Source organism: Leuresthes tenuis, unplaced genomic scaffold (assembly GCF_036924035.1).
Source record: "Leuresthes tenuis unplaced genomic scaffold, fLeuTen1.0.hap1 SCAF_5, whole genome shotgun sequence".
NCBI lineage: Eukaryota > Metazoa > Chordata > Actinopteri > Atheriniformes > Atherinopsidae > Leuresthes > Leuresthes tenuis.
Genome location: NW_027325359.1, coordinates 18,035,268 through 18,049,195, shown reverse-complemented (window position 1 = coordinate 18,049,195; position 13,928 = coordinate 18,035,268). Strand labels below are relative to the sequence as shown.

The following is a 13,928-nucleotide window of genomic DNA, read 5'->3' as shown; positions in this document are numbered from 1 at the left end:
AGCAGCGGAGTGTGAAGCGAAAGATGAACCAGGAAAAGCAGGTAGGACATGTTTTGATGTTCCTGCAAGATTATTTTATGCGAATACTGAATTAACTTACTGATGTCGTAGGAATAACTCATTTGCTTGATAGTTTTCAGCTTGTCAAATGCAGGACGCTTGAGAATGTGGCAGCCGTTGTGTTACTTTCGAAATCTTAATTGTATGCGCCAGAGAAATGATCACATTACGCATATTTCATACTAATGAAAGCATAAGCAAACACTGTGCCGAAGATACACGAGAATCAAAACAGAAATAAATAAGAAAAAAACAAAGTATGAGCGGGTTGTGTCGGGAAGTCATGAGCTGACAGCTCGATGTACAATATGTTAAACTGTTACTGTTCGAAGACATATTAGACGGAAACTCTTGTGGTTGATTATGTTTCCTGCCGTATGCACACACCGAGCTTCACAGGAAGAATTCAATTGCAAAAGCGTAAAAATGAATAAGTAAATGAATGAGTAAAAATCCCTCTTTAAAAGTGTTGCTTAAGTTGTAGTGGAGGCAGTGTCATCGGAGCTTTTGGTGTGTTGGCACGGATGGGAAGAGTATCTGAAAGACGTGGGATGGTGCCAGCTGGGAGTCTGAGTCTGGTGACTTGCCTCGTTCTGGCTTCAGTGACTTTGTGGCCACAGAAGATCTGAAGATGTACTCTGATGTACGCAGTGAATCTCAAAGTAACACCTCCCGAGGAGTCAGTTGTTTCCTGTAAAGATCAGGGGATGCGCCTTATACAGTAACAGCTCCTGACTTTTGTTTCTTAATCATAATATCTTTATTCTCCCTGTTCTGACCACTGCGGCAGTTTGTAGCCTTAATCCTCAATGCTACTTATTCTCGATTTGTTGGTTTCTGTTCTCTTGTGAAATCATTGTAGTCACACTATACGTTTGCTGTGACAACTGAATGCAGGGATTCTGCCACTTAGGGCTGTGACCGAATCTCCCTTAGCAAAATGTAGTATACTTGAAGTTCATTTTATTAAGTATGCTTGAGTATAAGTTTAAGTATAGCAAGTATACTACGGACCATGTACTTGTAGTGTACAAGAAAGTATACTAATTTAATAGTTCTGACTAAATTGGAACATTTTAAGTTTACAAAAGTACACTTTCAAGTATACAAGTACACTCAACTATATACTTCTAGTTATACTAGTTATAAACTTTCACTCCACATTTTAGTTTATTGAAGTATACTTTAAGCATACTTTTATGAACTTAGAGTTACTAAAACTAAAAAGATACTTTTTTTCTGCTAGTTACTTAGCATGCCGTTTATATTTATACATTTGGCAGACGCTTTTATCCAAAGCAACTTACACTGGTAGGATAAGGGGGTCTTGCCTATGGAATCCTGCTGGAGGTAGCGCCTGTCATGCATGGGATTTGAACACAGGTCACCCACAGTAAAGGTGGCAATGATACCACTGCAAAAAGACATTTCAAAAGCAAGATCTATGAAATCAAGTCCTTCTTTGCTGAGTCAACAACTTGACCTTATTCTGTACTTGGATCAGGATAAATTAAGTATTAGTACTTTGTGGCAGAAAGAAGCAAGAAGTATACTAAAGTACAAGTATAAGCTTTAGTATTAAAGTATAAGTGTAAGTCTTAGTATTAATGTACTTAGTCTTAGACTTTTCTTTATACTTTTTACGGTAAGCTAAGTATACTTCACTATACTATTCTTAAGTATATAAAAAGTAAACGTCAAGTATACTGCCTCAGTTCTAGTATAAAATAAGTATACTCGTAGTACACTTGGATAAACTACATTTTGCTAAGGGCTGTCTTATTTTGTGCTTTCTTTGGTTCAAAGTTCTTTGGTTGGGTCAGTTATTTCATGTTGAATCTATAGTTCCACGATAATATAAGTTTATCATTATTCACATTATTAAGCCAAGCAACACTTAACGGAAAAAGGGTAACGGTAAAGTCACAGTTTTTTGAAAAAGAAAGTACAGTCCTCTCTCAGTTGGAAGGTGTTATATATATTAAGACGTATTGCATGTTTTCCTAATGTCATGCAGCCCAACTTAAAACCTTAGAATTGAAAGAGTGTGTACTTTCTCTTTTGTATGACTACATATTGTTAGCCCAACAATACTGCTGCATGAAAGTGTAAAAAACAACCATTTTACCTTGTGAACTGGTTAAAGAGGAACTAATATTTCACTTATCTGTGTTGGATGCCCATTATCATGATTGCACTTATAATACAATTATGTGACTGTTTCTGTTTCACAGAAAATAAAACAGAAAATGGATGCTTCTGAAGAGATCCAAAAGAGTCTCGATAGGCAACAGTATCCTGCTTCATCCTGCATATCCTTGAAAAGCGAGGCCTCCATTGGGATTGGTCCCAACTTTTCCAAAGAAACAGCTGACAGGTACATAGGATCTGTATGGTTTTTAAACATAGTTGCACATTTAAAACACCTTGATTTAGATAGTGTCTGCACTGCGATGGTTGCATTGTTAGATGAATGCAGTGTAGCTGTATGTTTAAACTGAGCTAAGAACAAAACAGTATGTCATCTGCTCAGTGAAAACATGACACTTTATACAAAAACCTGTTCTTCCAAGACAGTGGTGTAGGAGAGTCACATGCTGTTATTTTTCTTTGTACAGTTCAGTTGATTTTGAAAACTCAAATATGTTTTCCTCTTGTTGGTCTATAGCAAACAATTCCTCTATGAAAGCTCAACAGGTGATGTGGTTGTAGAGTCCCGGGTCTATTTTGCGTTGCTTGATGCACCAAATATTTTCCATTGGACTTCTTCTGCTACACACTGTAATAGATGCAGTGTGTGTTTTAACATTGTTCTGCTGATAATATGCACGGCCTTCCCTTAAAAGAAGATGTCATCTGGGTGGGAACATATGTCGCTCCAAAACCTGTATATACCTGAAGTGCTCCTGAGCCCAAGCAGTGATTTCTATGACAGAATAATGCCTGTTTTTTCATACAGTGCTGCTTGATGGCATCCAGTGCTGATTTTCAACCGCGTCCCTTGCAGAGATGTCTCCAGATTCTCTGAATCTTTGATGATATTCAAAGTCCTCACAATTTTACATTGAGGAACATTATTCTGAAATTGCTCCACAGTTTGTGGATACAGTTTTTTTTTTAAACAGATTACTGACCTTCTGCCCGTCTTTACTTCTGCCTTTAAGGCGCTCTTTTTATACCCAGTCGTGTTACTGACCTGTTTCCAGTTAACCTGATTAGTTGCAACAACTTTTCTTCAGCTGTTATTTTAATACCGCTTACTTTTCCAGCCTTCTGTCGACCTGTCCCAGCTTTTTCTTTTCTTTTTGGATGTATAGATTTCATCAAGATGGGATACTGCATATCGTGAAATAGTCAAATTTCTCACTTTTAACATTTGATGTGTTTTCAAGTTTCTATTGTGAACAAAATATTGGTTTATGAGCTTTACAAATCATTGTATTCTGTTTTGTTTTAAATTTATCTTTTTACATTGTCCCAACAAATCATCACGTCAGCCTCTTTTCTTTATTGGAATGCTGAATAAATCGGTCAACCAATGATTTTCCTTCACAACACAATTAAACTAACCCTCATCTCAATATTGATTTCAGACACCAGTATGACTGTCTAGAATCAACAGAGCTGGATGGAAATGCCATATTCAAGGTGGGTTATGTATAATAGAGCAGCAAGAGATTTCCAAGTCCTTTTAAATAAGATACTCAAACATATGTTTGTATGAAAGCTGCGTTAATTCTGCTGTCGTCATTACAGTTGGCGGAGGCCCAAAGTGTGAACATTCTTATCAGGGAAATTAGACGGTATAAAGAGATGCTGTTTCCACTCCCATCACCATCTTCTGAGAGGGAATACCACGGTGCACACAATTTGACTACTGACGATGAAAGACTAGACGTGGGTGCCAGTGAGGGGGCTCTGAAGATCACACTGCATGTCTTAAATGAATTAGGTCACAGAGAGCTTGCCAACAAACTGGAGAAATGTAAGTATGAGAAACAGTACAAAAGTCCAAGATGAACAGTCATATGGAAAAAACTGAAAGGATCATAAAATTAGATGAATAAAAGCACAGATGAACAACAAAACATGGTGTATCTCAATATTTATCAAACAAAAACTAAGTCAAAAGCATTCAGGTGTGTGTAAACACTACGCCAAGGAGGAAAGACATGAGCAGTGGTCTTAGAGAAGCAATTATTGCTGCCCATCAATCTGGGAAGGGTTATGAGGCGATTTACTAAGTAAGTCAAGTTTGTCATTCTACAGCGAAAACGATTATTCACAAGGGGAAAACATTCAAGACAGTTGGTGATCTCCCCAGGAGTTCACCACATGGTCAGACCATGCTGCAAATGAAAAAAAACGAAGAATTACATCTCAGAATCTACTGTATTTGGAGACCTACATCTTTATTAGAAACATGCTAACAATGCAATGGTGAAACACTGAGAGTGGTACATGGCATTCACAGTAGCAAACAAGAGTGAGGAGAGGACTGGTGATGTGGAAAACGCAACTTATCCACACAGCTGCGTTTTTTCTGAATTACAGCATGTAGCCGTTCAGTGAACAAAGTAATGGTGTAATAGCTAGAGCAAGACAAGTAAATGTCTAAATAAATAATCCCTCAGATACGTACATTTCCTTCGTCTTAAATTCAGACACTGAGAGTTGGAACTAACCCCTCTGTGTGGCACAGTTTCTTCACAAGTCCATTATTGGATTGTATGAAGCTATTAAAACAGTTGCTGCTAACCTTTCCTGGATCATTACCCTGAAATATGTTTTATCCACTGGCCTCTCATATCATCTGAGGCTGGTGGTAGATGTCAGATGCATGATCCTCAGTACAGCTGACAACAGAACATTTCCAAGCCAGGCTGGATTCATCGGTTCAGCACATTGAATGTGAGTGGGCAGGGCTCAGAGGCTAAGGCTTAGCAGAAGAGGCGGTGTTAGCACAACACGTTACACATGTTTACACTGCAGATTTGAACAGCTTATCGAGCAAGGTATTTTTTAACCTCAAAATAAATGCCGGAGTTGCGTCTTTTCTGAGTCTTTTAGCTGGTAGTGACACCAAAGTATATGCTCTTGATCAAAGAAGACCTCAAATAAGTCTCTTTTAAGGCCATTTCTCACTCAACTGTAATGCATGATTTTGAGGTTTCATCACTGAAGATCACCAACATTATGTTCTTGTTTTTTTTTTTATAGCCATCTATGGTGAGCTCGATGTCTGTCAGCGTAAACTCAGACAGAGATTGAAAAAGTTTGAATACATTTACGAGGGTGCAGCACAGCATGGGCACCAGACGCTTCTCAGCAAGGTTTACACTGAGCTCTACATCACAGAGGGAGTCGGTGGAACTATCAATAATGAACATGAGATCAGACAGATTGAGGCAAAAGCCAGGGCCGCATCAATAGAGGACAAGCCAATCAAATGTGAAGACATCTTTAAGCCTCTTTGTGGACAAGACAGAGTTGTCAGAATCATCCTGACGAAAGGAATTTCCGGCATTGGAAAAACTATCTCTGTGCAGAAGTTTAATCTGGAATGGGCAGAAGGAAGAGCCAACCAGGATATACAACTCCTTATTAATCTTCCATTTCGGCAGCTAAATCTGATGGAGGGCCTCTACACACTGACACAGCTCCTTCATCATTTTCTTGCAGAGGCTAAAGAGTCTGGAATTTCCAGTTTTGGCAAGTACAAACTCGTTCTGATATTCGATGGTCTCGACGAGTGCCGGCTTCACCTGGATTTTGCCAGCAACAAGCCATGTTGCTGTGACTCAGAGCGAGCGTCCGTGGATGTTCTCCTGACAAATCTCTTCAGAGGGAACCTGCTCCCCTCTGCCCACATCTGGATTACCTCCAGACCAGCAGCTGCCAATCGCATTCCAGTTGAACTCGTCGATCGCGTGACAGAGATACGAGGCTTCAACGACACCCAGAAGGAAGAGTACTTCAGGAAAAAAATCTCGGACCAGAACATGGCCAGTAGAGTCATCTCGCATGTTAAGTCCACCAGGAGCCTGCATATCATGTGTCACATACCAGTCTTCAGCTGGATATCTGCCACTGTGCTGCAGAGGATTTTGATAGAAATAGAAAGAAAGAGTGGGGAGAAGAATGAGTGCAAAGGAGAAATGCCCAACACGCTGACACAAATGTACACTCACTTCTTGGTGTACAACTCAGTGATCAGTAGTCGAAAGTATTCAGCAGGAGAGGAGGCATCGGAAACAGAGTCCAAGGTCAAAATCGACGAAGAGATGATCTTGAAGCTTGGAAAACTGGCCTTTGAGCACCTGATGAAGGGCAACATGATCTTCTATGAGAAAGAATTGTACAAGTACAACATCAACATCAGTGATGCTGCCATATATTCAGGAATGTTCACACAGATGTCCAAGATGGATTTTGGATTGCATCTGGAGAAGGTCTACTGCTTTGTGCATCTCAGCATTCAGGAGTATTTAGCTGCGGTGTACGTTTTTCACACATTCGTCTCCTCAAATCAAAACCTCCTGAATCCTCAAGAAGCCTCAACAGTCCAGGAGGTGTGCAGCGAGGTAACCGGCCTTCTCAAGAGTGCAGTGGATGAGGCCCTGCAGAGCGAGAACGGCCACCTTGATCTTTTTCTCCGCTTCCTTATTGGCCTCTCACAGACTTCCTGTCAGACTTTGTTGAAAAGTGTTCTCATCACTATGGGGAGCAGTTCAGAAAGAAAGGAGGAAATTATTGATTACATCAAGGAGAAGATCAAGCTAAATCCCCCCCGTAGAAAGATGCATCAACCTCTTTCACTGCCTAACTGAGCTCAATGATCTGTCTCTTTTGGAGGAAATCCAAAGGTACATGAGCTCTGGCTGTTTGCCAGAGACCGAGCTGTCAGCATCACAGTGGTCTGCTCTGGTCTGTGTCCTGCTGACGTCAAAGGAACCGCTGGATGAGTTTGACCTGAGGAAATTCTCGCGATCAGAGGAGGGTCTTCTGAGGCTGTTACCAGTGATTAAAGAAGCCAAAGTAGTCTTGTAAGTAAAGAAGAGCAATATACTAATGGTGATGTGCAGTACACTTAACTTTATTAAGTGCTTTAACAAATTTTATTGAGATGACGTTGCAAAAAAATATTCTCATATTCTTCAAGATGTTCTTGTTGTCTTGAATCTACACAACCAGCCACCTGAAATACAATATGGCTAAATTTGTAGTCGCATTGTTTCTCATTTTTGAAGGCTTAAAGAATGCAACCTGACAGAGAAATGCTGTGAAGCACTTGGATCACTTCTGAGTAGTTGAAGTCTCAAAGAGCTGGACCTGAGTGACAACGATCTGCAAGATGCAGGAGTGAGACTGCTGTCCGCCGGGCTGGCAAGTCTGACGTGCCCGCTGGAAAAGCTGAGGTTTGTGAAGCCGTGCAGGATAAATATATGACCGTTTAACTTAACCTATATCTTTTGAAAGACAACATTTGGGATCGCAGTTGGTGAATTCGAATGTATTTGCTTTGATTTCAGGCTACAGTTCTGTGGAATCACAGAGACTGGTTGTGACGTTTTGGCTACAGCTCTGAAGACCAACCCTGCTAGCTTAAAGGAGCTGGACCTGAGTTACAATCACCCAGGCCAAGTCGGGATGGAGCTGCTGTCCACTCTACAGAAGAACAATGACCGCCTCTCTGTTAGGTATTAAACATCCAAAGTTAGTTCAAAGACTATTTCTCACTTTAAAAAAAGGGAAAAAAAAAACCCAAAAACATCTTTTTGATTTTCCTAGGTTGGACAGCAATGGAGAGTGCTACTTAAAATCAGCTTTAAAGAAATGTAAGTTGTTGACTATTTCGCTATCGCATGCAGTCAAGCTGTTGATCCTTAAATATGTTAACCTTAAAGTTTGTGAAAAAGAACATGTTTATGTCACTTCCTGCTGCCAGATGCACGCGAGCTGACTCTAGAGCTGAACACGGCCGATTCACCCTTGTCTTTTTCTGAAGACAACAAAAAAATCACACGAATGGAAACCGCTCAGCCGTACCCCGACAACCCGGACAGATTCACCGACTGGGGACAAGTGCTTTGTAGAGAGGGCCTGCAGGACCGCTGCTACTGGGAAGTGGAGTGGAGCGGGGACTGGATAGGCATAGGAGTAGCTTATAAAGGAATCAGCAGGAAGGGAAAAGGTAACGAACCTGTCCTCGGCTGCAATGAAAAGTCCTGGAGTCTGCGCTACTGTCACGGCAAATACACTGCCTGGTACAATAAGAGCAATGCCCCCATATCTGTCCCCTACTTCAACTCCAGGAGGGTTGGAGTGTTTTTAGACTGGGCAGCTGGTACTCTGTCCTTTTATGCTGTGTCGTCGCAGTCTATGACTCACCTGCACACTTTCAACACCAAATTCTCTGAGCCTCTGTATCCAGGCTTCAGGCTTGGGTTTGCCGGTTCTATGTTAACGTTGCGCACCCCGAAATACCCCTTAATGGCTACGACCATGGAATAAATCATGGCTGAGAAAAAAAGACAAATGTAATGGAGAAAATGAGGGGATTTCAGGGGGCTTTGTGTCCAAAACTGTATGCTATAAACCAACAGAAGGTATACTTCATATCAAATTCTGGAGGTCAGTTTGTGTAGTGTAGATACATCAGGCCTGGTTATGTTCATGCACTCACATAGTGCTTATCTCATCCTGTAACCAAAACTTATGTAAGTTATTCGAGAAATATGGGCTTACAGTTGAGACTGTCATCTTAAAAGTGAGCGTATTCACACTCAAAGTGGGGAAAGAGAAGGAATTACAGCTCTTCATTATGTAGAACCTTCTTTCCAGGGACTCGAACGTGAAGCTTCATTCAGTCCGAGCAGACAGCTGAATCTGAGCAGACAGCATATCCAAACTTATACAGCTCAGTCTTAGTTGCATCTGTTCAAAGAATGCTGTTTCACTACTGTTGGGCCTTTTTAAGAATCTTTTTTCCAAGAATCAACCAAACTCCGGCGCTAGTAAGCGTATTTTCATTCGTGCGAATCAGGGGGTTTTAATTCGAATTATGGCATTTCCATCATAATTTTCCGATGCGATACTTCTCGATGCGCATCTAAACAGGCTGATGGAAACGCACCTGTAGTCATCTTCTGTGACCACTCCTAATGTCCCAACTCTCTTTGACTGATTTGTTTGACTTTTGCAGCCTAAAGATGGCCCGATTCAACTCGCAACTGCTGCTTTGACCTCATGCCATGGCTTCACAGAAACAGCTTCCAAATCCAAATGTCCCATTTGAAATCAGCTCCAGAACTTTAACCTGGTCAGTTACTGATGAAAGAGTATTCCGCATGCTGTAGATTGATGATGAGCTGTCATTTCTAATCTGATGCGAGTACCCACAAATTAAAGCTTAGAGTCTGCAACCTAAGCCCACATTGCTGAAATAACCTGAATGTAAATATACTTTGGAAAAAAGCTAAAATAGTTTTGAGTATCCGAATACACCCATGACCATCTGCGTGTTGTTAAACCTTCTCCATAGGCAGCTAATCGTTTGCTGGCAGGCATAATTTTTTACGTGAACTCGACGAGTCCTCCTTTGTGTTTGAGATTATATCAGCGATTTATTTTCTTTCCAATATCTTTCCATTTCCATCAAACAAAGCAAAATAAACTTTAATGGCTCCTACACCCCCTTGTTTTTTCTTCTTATAAATCAGGGCAACTGAATCAAAACTAGGATGTAGTTGAGTTGTAAATCTAATTACTATTAGCAGGATTTTGACAAAAGTTGACTTATTATTATTTCAGAGGACCAAACATGGAACTGTAAGTGTACAGCATGTACTTAAATGGCTGCCTGCAACTGTGGAAGTCTACTAAATGATATAAAGTGTTGTAAATATCTCTGTCAGAAATTAATTAAAAATAAACAGATAATATGAGGTTGTCAAGTAATGTTCCTTTAACTGATGAGGAATTATTTTGTTTGGCTCTTTTTCTCATGCTATAGTAAGTATTAGAGTATTAGTAGTTCCTCCACAGGCAGAATGTCAGTGGAAGTAATTATGTGTGACCAGATTTTTCATTTTAAAAGTCTTTGTAAATGTAAACGTTCAGTTTTTGTGCAGTGAAATTATGTATATGATATGAAGTAGAGTGTCTGTGTAGAAATCACAGATCAAAGATATATTAATAAATGTTCACTTTGAAAAAAGACTGACCCAAACATTTCAAGGAAGCAGAAATCAAACAGCAGATGTTCTGTATTCTCCATTTTTTTTATTTCAGTCACTTCAGATGATTTCATGGATTTTCAGGTGCGCTCGAGTTAACTGGCAGCAAATCTGTTAATTGGATGGCAGTGTTGAGAAAAATGACAGACGCATCTCAAGCCAAACTGTGTAATAAATAAGCGATTCCTGTCAAAACATTTCCACAGCAATCTGAGCGTGTTGATTCTGGCTTTCATCTCAAAACTACAGACCTAACTGCAGAGCAGGTAAAGGTGGATTTATATAAAAAAGAATTAATTCCAACTCACTCGCGTTATAAATTATTACTCAACTGTGCAATGTAAGTGCAGAAGCAAGAAAACTGGGTAGTATTTCAAAGCTATGAATCAAAAACTCTTAAAAATTGTGTCATGTGCTCTTTCATTAAAAAAAACAATTAGTTTTAAGTTAATTTGCTGAAAAGTGTTGCGATCCTTCCAACTGACGCTTCCGTTGGTCGCTCCTGTGTTTCAGTGCTCTGCGGCTGCTTTGGCTGAGGAGAAGAAAACAAAGTCCCTGCATCAGTAGAACTTACATATACGTACAAAGAAGACATTTTTAGTTTGCAGCTGTGGTGCTGATACAGATTAAATGTTTCATCTGAAAAAGATGTGATTTTCCTGTTTGAGCTCACAAAAATGGACTTAGTAACAGTTCATTTGAGTAGTTTTAGCCAAAGGGATGTGTGGAACAGACTTAGTTTCATTATTATTTGATTAAATGCGTAATAAAATAAACGATGACAGTGATTTGCTACAATGGTCTGACTTAGGTCAAACATTAGGCTGCTTCACAGCAGAGAAATGTTAGATTCCCAAGTAAGAAATGAAGTGCACAAATCACTCTGCATGTGTCCAAGTACTTTTCTTTTTTTTTTTTAAACACAGAAAGCACACACACACACACACACACACACACACACACACACACACACACACACACACACACACACACACACACACACACACACACACACACACACACACACACACACACACACACACACACACACACACACACACACACACACACACAACCTGCACCAAAACACCAGAAGGCCACATTTCAATAAAACAGCCTTTTTTGATACCTCACCCACTCGCTGGAACTGGTCTCACAAAGACTTATCTGAGGCTCAGCTCGAACAAACTACCTGCAGTTAGACATCTTAATGCGCCTCTAACTTGTTTAGTTCTTGAATATCTTGCGTAGGACTAATTTGCAATGGATCCTGGGTAAATTACTCCATAATGTTTAGGCCCTACGCACTGGATCAGTTATACTGTATATGTAACAATACTAACAGATCAATAAAAGCCATTGTACAACTTATTATTTAAGTCTAAATTAACCTGGACAAATATGGTGGGTTGTCTCTTTATTTTCGTGTCATAGTCTAAATTACATCAGTAATTATCTTTCAGGTGTATCCCTTGCAAAAGACTCCAAAAAAGAAAGAAAAAAAAGCTTCAGTTTAGGGTTTGAGACCACCCACCTGTGCGCTTTCCTTGAACAAACACACACACACACACAAATGAATACAATAAATCCTCCCAACAAAGGAGGAAGGTCATGGAAGGTGTACCTGAACCAGACATGCTCACCACCTCTCCAGCCACTCAGTCCCTGCACACCAGGGACAACAATATGCTCACACATTGCCAGTCTGAGATGTAGTTCAGAGATTTATTTTTGCTAAACATTCACCTCGGTACCACAAAAACCTTCTTTTGTGTTTCCTTGTCGATTCACTGTGTGATTTTGCTCTACCTAATAGAGGTTTTTCCACATTTACAGTGGAGGTGCACAATGTCAAACAGTTTTAACAGCTTTACTTAGTTATGGGCTTGTTTGACAGCTGATGTTCTCTGAATCGGTCAGGATTGTAAAAGTGCATCCAGAAGGCTCGTGCTTTTAACGACTGAAGAATGTAAAGTTTGTGTGAGTAACCAACTGACCTGCGACCAGTTTGCTCTTGCGTGAGGCCTCTGAGGCCAGCGCGTGGGACACACTCCTGATCTTCTCCTGCTGCTGCAGGACTGAATCCAGTTCGCTGAAGTCCAGCTGCGCCGATGGTCGAATGTTCTGAACACTGAAAAGACAAACACAACAATTAGGCCGGGAATTAATTCAGAGTTCATTCCTAATGTCCTAAAATAATTCCTGTGAAACGGTTTCTAATGTATTATCATGGTTTATATGGTTTTTTTTTGGTTATTCAGTCTTAACTAAAATATTGGCCTGTTTTCCATGTTAGAGCAGAGACAGTTTTGTACATGGGCGCACCCCCAGTGGACAAAAAAACACAGAAAACCTCTCTGGTACAGTTGAGTGTTGTGTACCTGGACTTGGCCAGAAGGGTCTTGATTCGCTCGGCCCGACGGGAGCGTTCCTCCAGCTCCTCAGGACTCAGAGGTTCCTCTGGGTCAGACTCTACGTACCGCTCTGGGATGAGAACCTTTTGCGGTTTGGACAGCTGCACATTGGACAGACAGAAGACCCCCCCCCCGCCCTTTTTTTTTAAAGACTGATTTTGGGTTACAGGCAGATAGTCAGAAGGTTTATATTTACTGTCCGTTACTCTTATTTCATGTACTCTAAACCCTTTCTTTCGTGAGAAAAAATGGATTTGAGGGACAAAACAAGACTGAAACAAGAACTACAAGCTTCAGATTTAACCTGAAATATTAGAGCAGTGAAACGTTTCAGAAGAAGAATGTCTCATATGCTGCCAACTCTATCCACAAACTGCCCGAGCAGCACTGTCATCTGTTTTTCACCACTAACGAGATGCGCTTCTACCTCTCGGCTGATGTCCAGGTCATAGTCGAAAGGTTCCACGTCCACCTCTTGCACGCGTGTGGCCGTTGCTATCACCCACCCGTCTGACAGCATCCTCTCCCTCTGTTTCAACTGATGCAAACCTTCATCGCTCTGACCTTCTGCTCCAGGTCTCTCCTCCCGCCAGTCAAACACCTTGCGAGGAGAAGTCAGGATTACAGAGTTAGCAAAAAATACATTTGCCTGCATCATCTCTGTTTTTCAGGAAAACAATTTAATCAAACATCATCTGTATTTCTGCAGTTATATCTGAGTGGTTTTGCATGTTTAACATTAAGTATGAAATGTGGGATCTTATGTTTCCTCCTAACGCTGTCAGATATCCTAGAATTTCTTAAAGAGCGCATTAAAACATCATTAGTTGATAAACTAATGTGAGAAGCTAAGGCTTTATTAGTTAATTATTCAGTTATTCAACTCATAGCAAATTAATTGGCATCAATTCTGGTCGTTCATAAAGGCTGAGAATTCTTTTCAAGCAAAAATGTTGAAGAATCTACTGTTTCCAGCCGCTTGTTTGAAATCCTTGTCACTTTGTTAACAAGTCCATGGGATGCTCCGTGAGTGACAAAACATAGGCGAAAAAATACGCACTTTAAAAAAAACGCTCAATCAGGAGGAGCACGGATGAGTTTTTAGGGGATTGAAAAAAAAATGCTTGAGTGGGACTTTAACATAAGTGGTCTTTGGCGAAGCTCGAACATACGGGGAGCAGCGGATGGGAAAGGAAGTGGTGATCTCTTTATAAAA

General features: G+C 40.5%; 1 protein-coding gene and 1 pseudogene across 7 annotated transcripts in view; one reads left to right on the top strand and one right to left on the bottom strand.

The window, feature by feature from the left end:
- Nucleotides 1–8,968, top strand: LOC140307467 (NLR family CARD domain-containing protein 3-like; annotated as a pseudogene).
- A 1,484-nt stretch (nt 8,969–10,452) lies between these two features.
- Nucleotides 10,453–13,928, bottom strand: part of plekha7a (pleckstrin homology domain containing, family A member 7a) — a 126,890-nt gene continuing 123,414 nt past the window's right edge. For all 7 annotated transcript variants that reach the window (XM_072386367.1, XM_072386366.1, XM_072386370.1 and 4 more), the window contains 4 exons: nt 13,140–13,313; nt 12,680–12,813; nt 12,296–12,429; nt 10,453–10,830 (listed from right to left, as the gene is read on the bottom strand). In XM_072386367.1, coding sequence (XP_072242468.1) covers nt 10,808–10,830; nt 12,296–12,429; nt 12,680–12,813; nt 13,140–13,313 — 465 coding nt within the window. In that variant the 3' untranslated portion in view covers nt 10,453–10,807. The remainder of the gene's footprint in view (nt 10,831–12,295; nt 12,430–12,679; nt 12,814–13,139; nt 13,314–13,928) is intronic.